Source organism: Rousettus aegyptiacus, unplaced genomic scaffold (assembly GCF_014176215.1).
Source record: "Rousettus aegyptiacus isolate mRouAeg1 unplaced genomic scaffold, mRouAeg1.p scaffold_m13_p_3, whole genome shotgun sequence".
Taxonomy (NCBI): Eukaryota; Metazoa; Chordata; class Mammalia; order Chiroptera; family Pteropodidae; genus Rousettus; species Rousettus aegyptiacus.
The window spans coordinates 137,463,803-137,484,625 of NW_023416306.1; the positions used below are offsets into that span (position 1 = coordinate 137,463,803).

At 38.8% G+C, this 20,823-nt stretch overlaps 1 protein-coding gene and 1 pseudogene across 3 annotated transcripts in view; one reads left to right on the forward strand and one right to left on the reverse strand.

Moving 5' to 3' along the window:
* The first annotated feature begins 256 nt into the window (after positions 1–256).
* The window catches only part of PTGDR (prostaglandin D2 receptor), a 35,162-nt gene continuing 14,595 nt past the window's right edge, over positions 257–20,823 (forward strand). The window contains exons 1-3 of one of the 3 annotated variants that reach the window (XM_016120817.2): positions 257–1,235; positions 7,603–7,861; positions 15,892–19,979. In XM_016120817.2, the coding sequence (XP_015976303.1) occupies positions 390–1,235; positions 7,603–7,842 (1,086 nt within the window). In that variant the 5' untranslated portion in view covers positions 257–389 and the 3' untranslated portion in view covers positions 7,843–7,861; positions 15,892–19,979. Of the gene's footprint in view, positions 1,236–7,602; positions 19,980–20,823 lie in introns of those variants that run through there. The other 2 variants (XM_036217631.1, XR_004949952.1) reach the window with 2 other exon arrangements.
* LOC118601020 lies at positions 3,032–3,150 on the reverse strand (annotated as a pseudogene).

Consider the following 20,823-nt stretch of genomic DNA (forward strand, 5'->3'; position numbering starts at 1 on the left):
GCAGTTCCCTTGCCTCGCACAAGGGCTAGTCGAGTGTGCTCAGAATCTGGCTACTTTCCCTCCTTCCTTCCGAGTCTGGGCACGAGAATGTGTCTCTCCTCAGGACCCTGAGCGTCAGGACCAGCTCCTCGCCCGGCTGCTCCGCGCTGGGAAAAGCCAGTGCGGAGGGAGTAGCTAGCCGCATGTCCCGCCCCTCGGGGAGGGGTGTGACCCGAGAGTTTAGATAGGAGTTGCCTGCTGTCGGGTACACCCGGCGGCCAGCCGAGCTTCCTCTGCGGCTCAGCCTCTCCTCCCGAGGCGCGCGCTGAGCAGCTGGGGGGCCCTCTGCACCCGGACGCCGGGTTCCTGGCCCTCCCGCAGCCTCCACTCGGGCTCGCGGGCCGCCGGCCATGAGGCAGCCGTTCTACCGCTGCCAAAACACCACCTCGGTGGAGAAGAGCTACTCGGCAACGATAGGCTGGTTGCTCTTCAGCGCGGGCCTCCTGGGCAACCTGCTGGCCCTGGGGCTGCTGGTGCGCTCGGGGCTGGGGTCATGTCTGCTGCGCTCGCCGCGCCCGCCGCCTTCGGTCTTCTACGTGTTGGTATGTGGCCTGACCATCACCGACTTGCTGGGCAAGTCCCTCGTGAGCCCCTTCGTGCTGGCGGCGTACGCGCAGAACCAGAGCCTGTGGGGGCTGGTGCCCAAGCCAGGCAGCTCGCTGTGCCATGCCTTCGCCTTCATCATGTCCTTCTTCGGGCTCGCCTCGACGCTGCAGCTCCTGGCTATGGCCTTGGAGTGCTGGCTGTCTCTGGGACACCCCTTTTTCTACCGACAGTACATCACCCTGCGGCGGGGTGCGCTAGTGGTGCCCGTCGTGGGCGCCTTCTGCCTGGCTTTCTGTGCGCTGCCCTTCGCGGGCTTCGGGAAGTTCGTGCAGTACTGCCCTGGCACCTGGTGCTTTATCCAGATGGTCCACGAGGAGCGCTCTGTGTCGGTGCTGGGCTACTCAGTGCTCTACGCCAGCCTCATGGCGCTGCTAGTCCTCGCCATCGTGCTGTGCAACCTGAGCGCCATGCGCAACCTCTATGCGATGCACCGGCGGCTGCGGCGCCTCCCGCGCGCGGGTACCAGGGCCCGAGCGGAGCCCAGCGCCGGCGAGAAAGAGGCGTCCCCGCCGCCCCTGGAGGAGCTGGATCACCTCCTGCTGCTGGCCCTCATGACCGTGCTCTTCACCATGTGCTCCCTGCCTTTAATTGTGAGTTGCTCCTCGCCAATGCTGAGGGGGCCTGGAGGTCGTCCGGCTGCGGGTGCGGGACGGAAAGGGTGGGGCGTGTTGGACGTGGTGCTAGAGAAGGTGCATCCTGGGCTGGGAGGGTTTGTTGCTGCGCTTCCCAGATCGAGTTCCCTCCCTTGACACCTGCGGGGAGATAAAACCCAATTTGTTGAGCAAGAAGAGGGAAGTCAGAGAAAGTAAGGGAGAGAGAGTCCAGTGGTCCGGTCTCTTCAGCCCGCGAACTCCACTTGACAGAACTCCAGTTGGCTCTCATCTTCTTCTGGGAAGATATGAGCTATTTTTGCTCCTCAGTACTTTGAGGAGCAGAACTTTGTTTTTTCTTTGGCAATAGGAGTCCTCTCCTACTTCCCGATGGCTAGTTAATGTTTTATTTCGTTAGACCTGCCCACAATTTTAGTGGCATCAGAAATGGGAGAATGGCATCTGGGAGTTCTCCCAGGTGTTGGCGTGGGAAGAGAATAAGGGAAGATGTAATCTTGCTAGAATGATTTGCAGAGGTGAGACTAAACGTATAGGCTTGGTTTTTAAAAACTCCTGCGTAAACTTTGAGGAGTCTGGACCCTGATTCTGGTGCTGCCCTCGCGGACAGTAGTGGTGATAGAGGCACAGAGGCTGTTTGGACAGGCAGATGTGAAAGTAAGTTTCAGCCACTGATGTCGTTTCGATAACCTGTCTTGACAAGTTGGTTTTGTTTCTATCTTGGCAAGCAAGGTGACATGAAAGCCATTATCTCGGGTTTCAATTTAGTAACGGAGGTGGTGGTGGAGATTGAATTACTCCGTAGTTTTGAAGGTATTTCCTCCTGGGGTCCCAGCCAAGACACCTATGAATGTGCCTGAGGCTTGAGAAAACTTTTTTGGAATTACTCCTCTTCCTCTCCCTCATCTCCCAGTGTAATTGTTCAACATGAACAACATTTAAACAAATGCATTGTCTTTAGAATCATGAGACTTTCGTGAATAGGAACGTTAGTTTCTCATGGTAACATTGCAATTTTGGATGTTAATTTCAAGGATGAATAAAGGTGAAATATGATGTGATTTTTTCCTTAAAGGAAGACCTTAATGTCAGGGGGAAAGAGTGGTCTGTAACATCACTATGCAAAGTTAGGATCAGAACTCCCCCAAATAAATCTCTCTCTCTCTCTCTCTCTCTCTCTCTCTCTCTCTCTCTCTCTCTATATATATATATATATATATATATATATATATATATATAAATTGATATAGACATAGTCATAGATATTTTAGCAGTGGTTCTCAAACCTTACCATGCTCAGAATTATCAGCAGGACTTTTAAAACACAGATGACTGGGACTCATTTCCGAGAGTTTCTGCTTCAGACGTTTCTGAAGAATTTTCATTCTTAACAAGTTCCCAAGTGAAGTGGAATCTGCTAATCTGGGGATCACATTTGGAGAACCATGTTCTAAAGCAGGAGTTGGCAAACCACAGCTCATAGGCCAAAACCATCCTGTCCACTGTTTTTGTATAGCCCTGGAATCAAGAATATTTTTAACAAATGAACATTTCCAATCAATTTGATGACAGGACACACGAACTCAGAACCAAATACTATTCCAAGGGAAAAAAAAAGACTTTTATTTTTCTCCTTAGTAGACATGTATTACAAAAAAAAAAAAAGTACTTTTATTATTATTATTCATTTATTTATTTATTTTAGGCGAGGCAACCCTTGGTTGACCTCACGGATTGCAAGGACCTTATCAACTTACAATCTCTTATTTTATATTTTATGCTTATAGCACCTGGTGTTCCTAGGTGGTCTCCCATCTAAGTACAAACCAGGCCCAACCCTGCTTAGCTTCTGAGATCAGACAGGATCGGGCTTGTTCAGGGTGGCATGGCCATAGACTATTATTTTATTATTATTATTATTATTACATTTTTAATTGCATTGACAAAAGTTGTGGAAATATGTTTTCTCTCTTCATATATGTACCTACCAAATATTCAATATTTGCCTTTTATCTCATAAAACTTAAAATATTTACTGTCCGTCCCTTTACAGAAAATGTCTGCAAACCCTTGCTCTAAACTGTGGTAAAAGCAGACAGTAGCCAACTGCATGAATATTATGTCCTGAGTTCAAATATTTTAGAATAATCAGAAAGCAGCATAATACAGTGGAAAGACATTGCATTTGGACGTATCTCTAAAAAGATTTAATAACTCATATGAGTTTGTTAGGATTGATAGAAATAATGGATTTGAAAATGATTTCCTAACAAATTTGTAAAGTTCCAAAGATATGCAACGCAGACAACATTCTTACAGGAACTCCCGTTTTCTACAAAGAATAAGGGCCTCGGCATCAGATATGGATTTGAATTAGGCTGCATCATATACTCACGATGATAATGGCTTATTTACTTTTCCTAACCACAGTTTTCTCATCTGTTAAATGAAGATAATGTACTTGCTCTGTAAGATAGCTATGAAGATTTGAAGTAATATATATCAAGCACTTGACCAGGTACCTGACCTAAAAAAAATTAGTATCACTATTTTACTAATTACTATTTCCTTTTATTATTATTGCCTTCTAGACATAGAAAATTAATTAAGAAATATGGTCTCCTCAGGAGGTAGCATTATATTCTAAGGCAGTGGTTCTCAAATTTGTTTTATTCTAAGGACCCCTTTTTACTCTTAAAAATTATTAAGGAACCAAAGAGCTTTATCAGTATTCATCATTCCAGAAATTAAAAATAAGGAAAATTTAAAATATTGTTGCAAAACTAGTTAACAAAATTTACTTCTTGTGTTTTTGCAAAGATTCAAGAGAAACTGGGATTTCAAAATGATTACATGAATAATAAGAAAATTACAGAGATTATGGCAGGTAAAGCAAAAAATATATTAATATCACAAAAGTACTAAGAATAGTCTCTGAAAATACACATATGTATTTCCTAAAGGTACTACTTAGAAAAGTCTAGAAAACACAAGTACATATTCCATTAACCTGGGTGTGATGATGTCATCATGCATCACATAGCCTCTGTAAAACTCACTGTAGACCTATGAGAGGCTGAAAGTGAAAAGGGCAAATAATGTCTTTTATATATATATATATATAGTTTTGACCTTGCAGACACACTGAAATAGTATTAAAGATCTCCACAATTTGAAAAACACTCTTTTAAAGAATGAATCTAATGACTGGAAAATATAAGGCTGTATGTGAAGGAGGGAAAAGACTTCTAAAAAGACCTTTACTCATAGCATAAATATTGTGTTTCATTAAGCCAGTGAAAAGGTCATTGGAGTATCATTTTTTAAAATATAATTATGCTGTAATGTTGGATTAAAGCAAGATTGAGTTTTCAATTTCCTAATTTGAAATTGAAAGTATACAGTGGGAAGAAAGTATAGCGAATACGGGATGAGTTTTAGAAGCAATTTGAAGCACATTCTCTAATGTGGATAACACACTTTCATTAAAATTGTGGAAATATGTTTTCTCTCTTAGAAAACCATAGTTGCATGGGTTGGTAGGGGAACAGGGATGAGTGAGAGCGGGTGTTCATGTATAGATTAGACATATTACTTGAGAGATCTAGAGATGTAAAGATAAGTATGAGCTTGTATAATTGCATTTATCAAAATGAATGTAATTAGAGAAGTAACAGGGCATCCTGCGTGTATTGAGATAACTTGTGTGTGTGTGAGTGTGTGCGTGTGTGTGCGTGCGTGTGTGTGTGTGTGTGTGTGTGTGTGTGTGTGATTTTGATGCAGAAAAAGTGAGTGGGATGCTTCTTCCAAAGGAGGCTACCTGAAGCATGTAAGAAATGATAGGCAGGAGCTGGCCCATGGGAAAGAGTCGGAAGTGGTTTTAAAGAACTACAGCAGAGGGTGATGTCTAAGGTGTTGTGACGGATAGACAAGACAGAACAGGGCATTAGGATCAGCTGAGCTCTGGGGAACAGAAATACTCCAAGGTAAGACTCCAGCGAGTTGGCAATAGCAACATTTTTTCATGAACTCCTAAATCCAACAGAGGGCGCTCTCCCCACACAGATTTTCTTTATGTAAATTGAGCTATTTAAAAAATGCCTGTAGTATATTCTGAGGTTATTCCTTATTTTAGCAGTTTATGAAGTATGTCCTAGAGAATACTATCGATTGACAGATTTTTTTGAAAGTCTAAGTTGTCTTCAAACTGATATTTTGTGAGAATTAATAGAATATACACTTTGATCACTGTCATGAATGAATCTATATTTTTAGTAAACTCCACACATAAAAATAAATTAAAAGTCCAGGTGTAGAGTAATACAGTTCTAATACAAATCAAGTGACTTTAACATTCAAATAACCTGAGAATATTAGGTGAATACTGCATAGAAATAAAATTGTTTTAATTATATAAGTACTATTTAGTTACCCAGATCCCAATTAATCAAGTATTCTTAAATAGTTGGAATTACATTTTGTTGCATTGCACTTTGAGGATAAAGAAGCAAATCTAAAGACAAACTCATAGAAAGCATTTGCTTTTTAAATTAACTGAGGTACACAGCTGTTGTAGTCATTACCCATTCAGCATTTCTCTGTTACCTACAACATTCAAGACCTTGTCATTCATTGTGGGGATGCAAAATGAGAAAAGCATCACATCTGTACATATAAGCTAATACCAGGGGTGGGAGGGAGTGATTAGGGTCATAGGGATTTTAGAGAAGAAAAAGAGATACTCTTGATAAAGTAATTATAATATTTAATTTTTGAGTTCTTTTATATGCTAGGACCTGTTATCAATGTTTTACTCACAATATCTTACTCAAATTTCATAATAGTCCTGAAAGGTCTGTACAATTATCTCCATTCTGTAAATAAGGAAGCAGAATAATTTACTCAAAGTCATACAGCCAATGACCCAGAAAGTCAGACTCTAAAGCTGGTGTGCTTAGCCACTACTCCAAAGGGGCTTTCTGAAGGGAGTAATGTTTGATGCTGACCTTGAAAGGAGATAGAATTTGGGGATGCAGTCAGTTTCCACATCTGTAAAATAAAGATAATGATACTTCCTTTGTGGGATTTTTGTGAGGACGGAATGAAGTTTTCAAAGTAAAATGCTTAGAACAATGCCTGGGAACATGGGCATTAGTCATTATTATTACTATTAGTATTATTAAGCAATGATGATGGGAGAGGACTTCCAGATATGGTATATCTTCCTAAGTGCACTAGGTGCACTTAGTAGCTGAGCCCACTGAAATGCTCTCTGCAGCAAAGAGTAAAAAGGTAAGGAAGTAATTATGGGAGGACACATTTTCTCCAGCAGATATTCCTTGATTGCCCTAAATGGGTCTGGTCTGTGTACTTATTCATATCTCCTCCCACTAATGTTGAATTTAACTATCCCTTTAAAGTCTGTTTTGTCCAATTATGGGTTTAGAATCTCAGTAGGCACAGGGAGTATAATAGCATCAAGAAAAAGTGGCTGGCCTCCAGCAGAGCAGGAGACAGTGGTAGTGCTTATCTAGACAGCAGAGTTGGTCGAATGGCAGGAAAAGCCACAGGGTAAGGGAGTTTGCATGGCTCTGAGGAGGCCACAGAGACCTCAGGGAGTTTCAAGACAATAGGAGTGACTGAGCACAGGTAAGCAGGCCCATATTTCTATGCATGTTACCGCCCCCCCCCCAATCCAAAAAGAGGCTGTTGACCACAGAAAGGTAACCATCTGTGCTAAGTAATTTACATGAGTTGAACAAGTCCTTTTGCAAATCTCCTGCCTTTTCCTAGTGTGTCCTATCTCTTCACATCAACTAAAAGCTTCTGTTTTGTTAAAGTCTTCATATATGTGACATTTCATAAGTGTGACTTATTTCTGAGCTAACTCATAAGAGAGAATACGAATCAGACAGGAGAAAGAAAGGAGAACTGAAGAAAATATGGGAAAGGAAACTCTGTATTAACGGAAGTTTGTAACAGATTCAGTGAACTGGATTTTTCCCATCTCAGCTCTTCCCCTGAACGGCCTGGCAGAGACATGGAAATTCCAGTGCTCACAGCGGGTCCAACAGCTTCCAGGAGCTTAGTTAGACAGGATCTCCTGGGAGTCCCTCACTTTCACTGAGCCTCCCAGGTCAGCCTTGGATCTTCCCAGCTCCTCACTTGCACCCCTATGCTGCAGCAGCTTTAGTGGCTTATAAATTTACCAAATATTTACCAAAATGAAATATTCCAAACCAGGCTACAAGGTTCTTAGGGAAACGTAATGTGTCCTAAGTGAACTAAGTGAATGTATTGCTGCCATCAACCTTTCGATATGGTAATGGAATGTTTTTCTTTAAAATAGTATCGGGCTTACTATGGAGCATTTAAAGCTGTCCACAAGGAAAACGGAACTTCTGAAGAAGTCGGAGACCTCCGTGCCTTGCGTTTTTTATCTGTGATCTCAATTGTGGACCCTTGGATTTTCATCATTTTCAGAACATCACGATTTCGGACGTTTTTTCGCAAGATTTTCATAAAGCCTCTTAAGTATAGAAACTGGTACAGCAATTCCTGCCAAACTAACATGGAATCCAGTCTGTGATAATGTTTTACATTCTCTGGTAAGTTGAGGAATGTATCACTTTCTGTCAAAGAACCAAGACAAAAAAAAAAAAAATCTTACAATTTAAATCCTTAAAAGTTATCTCCCATAACAAAATATCTAAATGTATTGGATATCTTAACAATATTTTGTCACTCTATGTTTACAATTTCAGTAGATTTTTTAAAATTTCGGGTTTTTAATAGCGATTAAAATTTTATATATTGTGAACAATGTTAGAAGTCCTAAAGTTATGATATTGTTTAAACATTTGTACTTGGTGTCCCTAATTTTTTAGAGAAGTTTTTCTGAGTTTCTAAATCCAATAGAAATACCACCGTTTACAATTGTGATGGGTATTCTTAAAATTTCTTACCTATTCATCTCTAGTGAAACCTGATTTATTTTGTATCATAATTTCCCCTGTTTAATTATTTTCTTTGTCAACTGATCTAAGTATACTTGAATTATAGATGCTCTTCAGAAAATACAGCCAAATTAGGAGTATGGAGGGGCCTTACCCAGCCGACATCTGGAAAGCGCTCATGGCCTCACGTGGAGAGGCAAAACTATAAATTAGTAGATGCAAGGCAAGATGTGACTATGCCCACAACCCACAGGGGGAAAATTAATTTTTATCTTTTAAAGTCCAGTTTCTTATGTAGTGAAGCAGGGATGTTAGTAGGAATCAAAATTTGAGAATGGCTGTACAAATATCGTTCCAATTTTTGGCACTTCCATTTCATAGGTTTATCATATTAATTAATTCTTTGGGGAAGAGAGTTGGGCTTCTTTGAAAAACAGTGATGTGTGACTTATCAGAGAGCTGTGTTTACTACCGCCTGTGGCTGTGCGAAGCAGCAGGGTGACCTGCACAACAAAAAGCCCACCCAGGACTCAGTAGACCTCAGTTAGGGTGGTGGCAACGACCTAACGTCTACTCATTCACAGTCATATTCTGCTCCTTGTGGAGACAGTAAGATCTTACTGAGGTTCCTGAGAACTATGCACTTTGCAGACTGGAGCAGCATGGGCTCAGATGGAGCACAACTGAGCACTTTAATTATACATTTAAATGTTTACGGAGGTTAGCAACACTATGACCAAAAGAGAAAAGGGGGGAGATATGGCTGCAGCTGTTCCATTCAACAAGAGACCCTAAACCCAGCTCGCAGGTAAGAATATTCACCTTTGGTAAAAGAACAGATAGGGGACATTAGTGGGGTTTCAGCATCTGTAGAGCCCCTTTGTACCCCAACACATGCAGACTCTGAGATGGAGAGCCAGCTACAGTCGAATATACCTGAGACCCTCAGTTAGCCATTCTCCTCCAAAGACAAGAGTATTTGCCTTATTTCTAAATTAGCAGCAACCCCATTTTTCACCTCTGGTTTATCTGAGTGACAATTTTAACCTGGATACATACGTGTGTCTTTTTTGTATAGTAACACTGTGAAATGGCCAAATTAAGAATAGGTGAATTATAATTTGAGAGTAAGATGCGATGAAAAATGTAGTCATGTTTAAAGTTTAACTTTCATTTGTATATTTAATGCGTAAGTATATAGTGTCTTATTGTCAGTGCAGGTACATCTTTTTTGTGATCTCCTTTTGAAAGATGTGTTATGATCATTGTCAAGGTAATTTGAAAGGCCTCAGATGAATCCAATAAATGTAACTTTATAATATTTTGCAGAGGAAATTACTTTCTTTAAAAAAAGAAAAGAGTTTAGTTTTCTTTTTTTAATACACAATTTCCAGCAGTGTTTCGTTCTCTAGCAGTTTGATAGTGTGGATTTTTGTAGGCTATTCTATTAACACATATTAATTTAAACAAGTTTGCATTGGTTTGTCCAAGGACTTAGTAATCCTTTCTGTTTAATACAAAATGTAGATATACCATCCTGATGAAATCCATTTAAGGTAAAAATCAACTCTTCAGGGATCTTTATTGACTTATTCATTAGTTGATTCAATACGTTTTAATTGACATATACCATGTGCCAGGCAGTTGGTTAGGTGCTGAAGAAAAGAATACATAAAACTCATTGCTGGCCCATGAGTTGCTCATTGTCCAGTAGGGGGAGACATGCCCGTAAGCAGTAGAGGATAGAAATCCCAGTTGTTAATGTGCAAACAGTTCTGTTAGAAGCGGAGGCCTGGACTACCTGTGATCTGTGGGGCTGTCAGAACTTCACAGTGAGAGTAGATGCTTAAGTCCAGTATTGGAAATGAGTAGAAATTTTGATTCCAATTGAAAGCTGGATAAAGGACACAAAGAGATAGTTTACATAAAAGGAAATATATATGGTTAATAGATGTAGAAAAATTTCCTGCCTGATCAGAGAAATGAAAAGCTAAAATCGAATTATCAAGGACCAAACAAAAAAATTATGACTCACAGTAACGGAAAGGCTAATATTAAGTAAGAGGAACATTCATGTTCCCCTGGTGAGTTTGCAAATTTGTCCACATTTTCTTAATAGTAACTTGACTGCATATCAAAAGCCCCAAAGCGTTCTTTTCAACTGTTCCAGTAATTCCACTGTAGAATTCTCTCCCAGAAAATAACCAGAGAGACTCTCCTTGTTATGTGCAGAACTCTTCTCTATAGTATTATGTATAATAATAGCAAAGAAAAAAATGAAAAGGAAACCATCTAAATGACCAAAACAAGGGTTAAACAAATGCTTCAGATATATATGTACACACACAAAGATATATGGAAATTAGGCAACCATAAAAAAAAGATGTTTTCAAATCATTTATGAAAATCGAGAAGAAAGTTTACAGTGTAATATTAGGTACAAAAAAAATCATGATACCAATGATTTTAAGGTATGATCCACAAATATACAGGCATAGAAAATACTTTGAAAAAATAAATCAAAGTGCAAATCAGTTACCTTTTGTAATGGAAATACTTTCATAATTCTTCGTATTTTCCATGTTTTAAAATAAGTTTTGGTTTCTTTTACATGAAATTATATATTTTTTAAAATGAATAAAAATGGACTGAACAAACAAAAGGGAAAGGCATGAATGAAAAGCTTTCTAGTCTAAAGGAACATGTACAAAGCCAGAGGAATAAAGGAGTGTGGCGTGTCCAGGCTTAGTTCATAGTTCTATCTAGCAGAATTTGGGGAATTATGAGCAAAGGTAGAAAAGAAGTTGAAAAGAGAAGCAGGTTTCACATCATAAAAGGTGTTGGGTGCAGCGGTTGGAGCTCTGTAAAGCCTGGATACTTACGGAAGACTTCGAAGCCAGGATGCCATTAGAATGGAGTTTGCAGGAGGGCACAGACTGCGGATGGGGCAGATGGGGCCATCAGGTGAAGTGAGAGTGGGCGTGCTGGGGCTCTGTGCAGTTGTGCAATCAGTGCACTAGACTAAGGTGCTAGCTAAAGAAGTGAGTAGGATTGAAACGCAGCCCCGGCCCTGCTTTCCTGACTGTGGGCTTCATCAGCTCAAAGGCAAGGGTCCTTTTTTGTGATTTTTCTAGTTGTAAGGGAACAAAGACATTATATATGCAAGTGTAGGAGTGCCCTGCTGCAAGGGAGGGAAAGAGATGAGGAGGAACTGAATTCAGTCAGTGGGGAGGGAAGGATGGGTTGCATAGCTTTTTAGCAGGTAGAGCTGATGGGAAGGATTCCAACTTATGCTTCAGTCATGCCTTTTGTTCTTCTTTCAGTTGCATATATTTGATCATGTTCTGCTTTTTAATCTCAAAGTTTTAATGTTTTCAGGAACAAGTTAAGAAAGGGAAAAATTGAAAAAAAGTCTCTCAGTTTTTTCCCCACATGTCCAGTGCATCTATACAGAAAGATTGCAGCACTGAACCCAGTGAAGTTTCTGGGTTATCTCTGAATTTTGATTATATACTACTCAGTCAAGTTCATACCGGGCCAACTATGAGGAATGTTCATTTCATTCCAGAAATTCATCAGGCCAGGTGTTCCTGAAACTTTAGAGGAGAGAAGGAATCCTACTAATAACAAGCACTTGGACGACCCCAGAACTCACTAGGCACGCAGGCTTCCTGCTCATTTAACTGAAGATCTCCGTGCTCCAGGCCAGTGCTTCTTCAAGCTCATGGCCGAAACCAGCAGCAGCAGCATCACCTGATATATACAATCTCTGGCCCCACCCAGATCTACTGGATCAGAATTTCTGGGGGTGGGGCTGGCAAGCTGTAAGTTTAACACACCTTCCAAGTGATTCTCATGTATGTTTAAGTTTGAGAACAACTAATGCATGCAAAAAAAGAAAAAAGACAAGAAACTGAAATATGCAATAGACTTCATTCATGTTTCTTTGAATTCTAGGTCTCAGATCTGATCACTCACACCTGACTCCCAGGAGCATTTTATCTGTAATGTTCTTGAGGCAGTTTCAGCATTTACGTACAGGCAGCCATCACTGATTCTTTCACCTGCTCAAAGCACTGATGGCTGTGACTGACGAGCCTTTGGCCCATGGAGGGAAAGATGCTCCCTGAGATGTGTTGCTTCTTCAGCCTCTTAGAGACGCTTATTGGGCCTAAATCTGACAGTTATTCTCTTGTGAAAGAAAACCAACTAAAGGGCACTTACAAAAATATTATCAGAGATTATATCTAAAGATTTTATTAGGGATTTAATATTTTTTTAGCTCTCTATAGAATAGAAATTCTCACTAAAATACGTAAAGCTGTTTTTAAACTTTTGTTATTTTACCTTTTTGCATAGTTTTAGAAATATGTTTCATCTTCCTTTCCAGGCTTTATGAGATTTGAGGGCCAGATATTCAACTATTTTTCTCTTTTTTTCCTTAATAACTAACATGTGCTATAGAAGTGCTACAAACATATCATAAAGATACATTGAATAAAAGGTTCTCTCCTTCATAAGCTTCCAAAAACATAAGTATATTCAATAAGAGGCTGCTATAACTTGGTCAGAGATTCCTCTGTATCTGATGAGGAATGTTCTAACTCCAACACATAAGGATATTTTCCTTAGACCATTCAAAGGTGAAAATAATAAATGCAGGAGAAAACATTTTTGTTCCATATGTTTCCTACTATAATAGAAATCATGGAACTTAACATACATTTCAATTAGGAAATAGCAACTCATAATTAACAAAATTAACATTATAAAAAATGTGTTGATCAGGCAATTTTAACATTGTGAAAACCACCTTCTCTTATGGGAACAGAGTGTTTCATACCACCTCCTGTAATTCCTCTTAGGAGTGAGACTAAAGTAGCCAGTCTGGGTATTCCAAACACAGCATCTAGGTGGAGCAAAGCTGAGCTCACAGGTAAGGGGTGGGACTGTAATTAGGGCTTGTTCTCCCTGCCTTTCCACAATTGCCTGACTCTTGGAAACAAAACAGCAGATCTCACTTGATATCATTGAGAAGAAAATTTCAATCTTACAGACAATTTTTAAGAACTACATGTACTCAGGAATCAGTCCAGTCTTAAAAATATTTGCAGTGAAGATGTTTAGAATCTGTCATGCTCTGGTTACAGAATTTATGAAGTCAAATATAGGCAAAACAAGAAATGAACTTGATTTTTTTTTCTTTTTGCTACCTAAATGCTAACACCAGTAAGAACAATAAAGCATAGTCAAGTCAAATCTGATAGGAAAGTATATTTTAAGTCATGCTCATAGGGCCTTATAATGATTCTTAATTAATAGAAAGTACTTAATTAGTAAATAGAAAGAATCCAGTTGGAAATGTGACAAATTAGAAGTTAAAAAATAATACAATGTAGTGCACTTGTTAGCTACAGTATAGGGCATAGATTTTCATACAGCAGCGTTCCAAATCAGAGATAACTGATATTTAAGGTTAATCTAATAGTGCATTGTATAGACACCTGGGCAAACGATGAAGTTGGTAGCTTGCCAACATCCATTTCTTTTCGGTGCAGAATAGTTATGAAAATCGTAAGTGCCATGCAACACAGTTCATAATGAGTTAAGAAAAACTTCTTTAATTCTCTCAAATTTAAAAACCACCAGGAGAGTCCTCAGGTGAAAAAGACAAAGTACAATGATTTACTGAGCCCCATCCCCAGAAATTCTGATCCAATAGGGCCAAAGAATGTATATATCAGGTGCTTCTGCTGCTGCTGGTGCTGCTGCTGCGGCTGCCGCTGCTGGTTTAGACCACAATTCGAAGAAGCACATCCACGATAAAATGATCCCCCCCAAAAGCTACAAGGGCACCAAAGATCTACCCTTCAAATGTGAACGAAAAATAATCATCAGGCAAAGCAGAATTTAAGGCAATACGTTTGAAATAAAAAGTCAATCTGTGGCTATAAGATAGAATCAGTAATGAATACCTTACACTGCAGAGGTCCCCAACCTCTGTGCCATGGACTGGTATTGGTCTGTGGTGTGTTAGGAACCGGACCACACAGCAGGAGGTGAGCGGTGAGTGAGCCAAGCTTCAACTCTATTCGCAGCCGCTCCCCAATGCTAGCATCAGTTCCTCAGCTCCACCTCATATCATCAGGCATTAGACTTTTATAGAAGCACCGGTCCCTGGTGCAAAAAAAGGTTGGGGACCACTGCCTTACAGCATAGACTTATCTTGACCAAATAATATGGCAATTACAGTACAAAGGAAAAAAACACTAGAAATGTGAGAAATGGAAGTAATCCCGATTGTCATGGATGATTTTCATGCCCCAGCATCAATCAAAGGTAGATCAAAATAGACAAAGACATTTGTTTAAGTATATTTATATTTTTGTTGTCACATCACTGAAAACTCAGATGGATTTTTACTCAATAGGCAGAGTACATTCAGGATGGTCTATTTTTAAGCATAGGCTATGATACAGAACTACGATTTACTCTGGAAGCCTTAGAAGAACCTTAAGAAAGACACGCAATGGTCATCCAGAGCAGCTCAAACCGAAGTTCAACAAGAGGTTTCAGTGTGAAAGATACATGCCACATTGTAAGGATATTGTAGGCAGAGGAAATGAACAGTGTTTCAAACACAAGACCCAAACTCAAAGTCATAAGGACAGAATCTCTGGCTGTTAGATGTTCGTTCGTGATCCAGCTGTTTTGTACATGCAAAACTCTGTATACGGTGATCCAGGATGACTATCAGACAGAATTTTCTTTGTTTAATAATCATTAGCGATTCTCCAAAGCAATAAAGGAGAAGCCAGCTGTTGAGTTATATCATTGCAGTAGGCAGCTTCTAATAGCATTGCCAATGCTCCCTGTCTCCTGGTCTTCATGGCCTTCTGTATTCTCTTCCCCTCGAGTTTGAGCTGGACCTAGAGACTTGCTGCTAATGAGTGGAATATAGTGAAAAGCATCTGGGATGTTATACTCCAGATTAGGTAAAAAAGACTTTAGCTTCTGCCTTGCTTGTCTGCTCTAATGGAAGCAGCTGCCATGCTGTGAGAGGCTCACATGGCAAAAAACTGAGGGAGTGTGGGGTGGGCGCCAGGCAACAGGCAACAAGTTGCTGAAGCCCTCTGTGCAACAACCCACAAGGAACAGAATTCTCCAGCAACTCTGTAAGCATCCTTAGAAGTGGAGCCTTCTGAGGCCAGCCATGAGGTGGCTGCAACCCCTGCCAGTGCCTGACTGCAGCTTTGTGAGAGATACAGAGGACCCAACTAAGCCACACCCAGATTCCCACACAAAAGGTGAGAGAAAATACTGGTTTTAAGCTGCTAAAGTTAGGGGTAATTTTTTTTGCAGTCATAGATAACTAATACATTATTATTAAATTAATGGATAAATTAATTAATAAATTAATGCAACTTATATGCAAATATGATAACACAAGATAGTTACAAGCCTTGATTGTATATTAGGCTACAAGAAATCTCAATAAATATAAGGCAAAATGAACAATTCATCTTCTCTGATTAGGAAATACCTTTTTACTTATGTTGAAACAAAAATAAACTCTCTAATTACTTGGGAAATTTTCTTCTTTTTGTGTATATCATACATACTAAATAGTGCATAAGATATGCATTTACAGTTTAAATAATAATTCTAAAGTGAATTTCCAGGTGGGCACAAGGCAAATCAAGAAACAGAACATTACCAGACGACCCACATGCCACCCCTCATCACAGCTCTTGAGGTAAACACTGTCCTGACTTTGTGATGACTATGTTTTTGCTTTCCTTTATTTGACCACCTATCTGTGCATTGTAATACATATACTTTTTAGTGTCTCTCTAGCTTAGCAATATGTCTCAGATCTGATTCCTCACATGTGGACATGAGAACAGGAAGTCAGGTGTCTATGATTTGTGGAGCTCCTGCTCTCAGGAGAAAGGTGGTGAAGGACATAGGACATGGCAGGGACAGGCAGTGAGGATGAGGTCTCAGCTACAGCCTGATCCCCAAGGAAGCTCTGGCACATGGATACCACCACAGTATGTATCCCAATGAGATACCTGTGACAGCATGTCAGTAAAAGTCTTTAGCGAGCATGTGCTGGGGCAATTTTCCAGAGCAGGAGCCTGTTGTGAGCTATTAGCAGTCAATACTCTGGGAGCTGAGAGGTGGGTGCACTGGCCCGGAAAAGGCATCTGGACAGCACCCATGTTGTTTGTGATTCAGCTTTGCTCTATGTGCAGCTGCAGTTCCTACATTTTCATTGCCAAGTACTATTCTATTGTATGAATATATCATATGCTGCCAATGAACATTTGAGTTGTTTCCAGATTTGTCTATTACAAAAAAAAAAAATGCTGTTTTGATTATTCATATCATGTTGTGCGTTGGACATCTAAAAGGGTATATCTAAAGCATACACCTGGGAGTGCAATTGCAGAATTGTAGGGTATGTGCATCTTTGATTTTATTATATTATAAAAATTATTTTCCAATTTACACTACCACCAGCATTGTTTGGTAGCTCCTATTGCTTCACATCTTTGTCAATTTTTATTTTAGCTATTCTGGTCAGTTTGTAATGGTATCTCATTGAGGTATTAATTCATACATTTCTTGGCTGTTTGTAAATTCTATTTTTGTAAAATTTCTGTTCAAGTCTTTTGCCTAGGTTTTTCATGCAATGTCTGTCTTTTCTTATTGATTTACAAATGTGCTACCTACTGTTATTTTTTCAGTTACACGTGTTACAAAAATCTTTTCCTATTCTGTAATCTCTCTTTTCAGCATCTTTGACTTCTAATGAACAGAAGTTTTTATTTTATTAGAATCTAATTTATTAATCTTCTCTTTTATGGTTAAGCTTTTTTATGTCTTATTCAAGAAATTTTTTCCTAACCTGGAGTCATGAAATATTTTTCTATATTATTTTATAAATGCTTTATAGTTTTGCCTTTCATACTTGGGTTTTAAACCACTTGCAATTTATTTTGTGTATGGTGTGATATAAGTATCCAATTTTGCATTTTTACCATATAAATAGCCAGTTGCTTTCAATTGAACTTTTTATTTAAAAGTTCATCCTTTCTTCATTGATAATAAGTTTTACTTTTGTCACATAGCAAGTTTCCAAATTTGAATGTCTATTTCTAGTCTTTCTATACTATAACACTGGCCTCTTAGCTACTCTAGTTTTACAATAGCTGGCACACTAAATCCGTCCACCTAGTTCTTTTTCAGGTGAGCCCTGCTAATCTTAGTGTTCTGTGTTTCTGTATAAATTTGAAAATAAGCTTGCCAAGTTCCACCAAAAGCAAACAAACCAAAAAACCTGCTGGGATTTTTATTGAGATTGCAATGGATCTATTGATCAATTTGGTATATCTCCCAATTTACTTAGGTCTTCTTCAATGTTTCTTTACAAAGGTTTCAATTATTGTTAAAGTATAATATACATACAAAAAGTATGCAAATTATAAGTAGATAGTGGAATAAATTTTCACAAAGTAAACACCTAAGTAACCAGCACTCACATCAAGAAACAGAATACTACCAGAATCCCATGTTCCTCTAAAAACACCCTTTAGCTATTAACCTCACCAACAAAGGATAACCACTTACTTAACTTCAAATATCATATGCTAATTTTGTCTGCTTTTGGGCTTTATATGAATGGAATCACAGTATATATTACTTAGCTTTTTTTCATTCAGCATTATGCTTATGAAATTCATTCATAGTTATGTTTTATTTATTCTCATTATGGTAGTGTGTACTAGTTCATTGTATGAATTACTGCAATAGATTAATCTATTCTGTTACAGATAGATATTTGAGTTATTTCTAATTGGGGCTATTATAAATAATAATGATAAACATTCTTGTACATATCTTTTGGGCACATATGCATACATTTCTATTCAGAATATAACTATGAATATAATTGTTAGGTCATACATTTTATCTCCAGTAAATACTGCCAGTCTTCCAAAATGGATTATATTAATTTATACTTCTATGGCAGTGTATGAAGGTTCTAGACAATCTACTTGTTCATCAATACTTTATATTGTCTTCCTATTTCAATTTAGCCATTCTAAGACTGTAGAGTGGTATTATCATATCGTAGTTTTAATTTGCATATCCCTAATATGTACCTTTGCATATGTTTATTGTCCTTTGGATATCCATGTCTGTGAAGGATCGTTCAAGTCTTTTTCCATTTATAAAAGATCGACTGCCTTTTCTTTATTGAGTTTCATCATCTGACTCTGTTAGATTCTTGAGTTTGGGGCTTTGGGCAGTATTTAGCAAAATGTTGTACAGAGTAGAAATTCTAGTAAATCCAAATCTACTTAAATCCTGGAATTCAATATTAGAATTTTGATAATGAAAGGTACCTGTAGCCATTGTAGGTGTGTTTTTGCTGATTCTGGCTTATGACACTTCATTTCCTGGTGAGCTTGATATGCTAACTGCTCATATTTCTGAGATTCTCTGACATCTAAGATGATGGCGCCTTCCCCTAAAGAGGATTTGCATTCACCAGGCACCTAGGTCAGTCTAGGACTACTTTAAATGAGCTCAGGCCATAAGGCTTATTTTTGGACCATCCAGATGACGTGAATTGGGGTTACAAACTTACAGGGACTCCCAGCATGTGGTTATAACTTCCCAGGGAAAGGGGTTTTCTTTTCTGTACTCCCTCTTCACTGTTCAACACCAAAGGACTTTATTTTACTTACAATCTCCTGGGGCAGGGGTTAGAGTGAGAGTAGGTTTACTTCTGGTTTATTCTCAACCTAAGGAAGTAACCCTAACCTTACAGGGGAAGATTTCCTATGACACTTTTCATCTTTGCCAGAATTTAGACTTTAATTGCTGAGCTTGTGGGTCCCACGAAGTCCTAAAAAATAAAAAAAAATTTCCTTAGCTAGCAGATGTTCTCAGAGGCAAAAGCAACGTTAGTGTTCTGTTTTCACCTTTAGGTTCCCGTTTTCATTTATATTTGGCCTGATAAATCCTTATTATCTTATGTTTTTCATAGTTTTGAGACTTTTGAAATCTTTGCACATTTTTTCCTTGTTTTCGACTGGAGGACTAGTCTGAAGAATCTAGTCTGCTACATTACCCAAAAAATGACTTCATTTAAGTTTTCAGACTATCAAACCACCAGAAGAAAGGAATATCTTAAATGAAATAACTAAAATTGTTTCGTGAATAATTAAAACAAGATCAGTTAATGTAAAAAAATATATGTTAGTCAATACTGTATTGTAGAGGTAAAATCCATAGCAACAAGTACTTTTAATATTAAAAAAAGAAAGGGATTGAATTATTTATAATATTGGAAAAAAAGAACACAGATCCTAAGCAAAATGGAATTTCAAATGGTTAAATAAATGAAAGGATAAAAAAAATGTAAGTAAACTAAAAGCTGATTTTTTGAGGGAAGAGAACTAGGAAAGACCAAATTAATTATAATTAATTTAGAAAATAACACGAACAAAATTAAAGATAAAAGGGATGACATCGATAAAAATTTGCAGCTGTGCGAAGATATTAGGCACCAAGAATTTTTGAAGTCTACTCCCCAGAACACCAGGGGCGTAAGGCAGGGAATCAGATCAGGAGGGGTCCAAACCTTTCTCCATCTCAGTCATCTGGAGCAGCTCCATTTATATTGGTACCTAAACTTGACAAAAAAAAAATTACCACACAGAAGAGATAAGCATTACAAATTGTGTTAGGGGTCACCCAGATCAGCCCCCATCCCCCTCACCCCCACACACACACCATTTCAAGGATTCTCTAGAAGAACTCACAAGACTCAGCATATGATCATACTCATGGCTATGATTTATTACAGCAAAAGGATACAAAGCGAAATCAGCAGTGTGAAAAAGCGCATGGCGTGAAGTCCAGAGAAAACTAGGCACAAGCTTCTTAGAGACCTCTCCAGTGGAGTCACACAGACATGTATAATTCCTCTGGTAAATAATTGTGACAACACTTGTGAAATGTTGTCCTCCAGGGATGTGCATAGGGACTCAGTGCTTAAGGTTTTTATTGGGGATTGGTCACATAGACAGATTCTGACTGGCACATACCAAAATTTAAGACTCCTAGAAGGAAAGCAGGTGTTCAGCATAAATCATATTGTTTGCACAAACAGTGTAGGCACAGTAAACTACCCTTATCACTTAGGAAATAGTGGGAACCCTCCCAAAATCCAAGTTCCCAGATGCCAAACACAGGCCAGGCCAACTGTGCTTCCTAAGGGGAGCAGTCTCAGGCCTGCTGTATTAACCACTTTTCTACACATGAAATTTTATACGAAGGAAGAAAAGCAGTATTCTTAACATATTATCAGTATCTAGAAAATATAATGGAGTCATCTGATAAACTATGAAAGTGAATGAGTTTATAAATGTCAATATAAAATATATAAAAAAAATCAGTAACATTTTTATATACTAATAGCAACCCATACAAGAATAAACAAACAGATGTACAGTTCCTGTTTGCAATAGCAACTAAAACATATATAACATCTGGGAATAATCTTAACAAGATATATAGTGATAGCATAAAGAAAA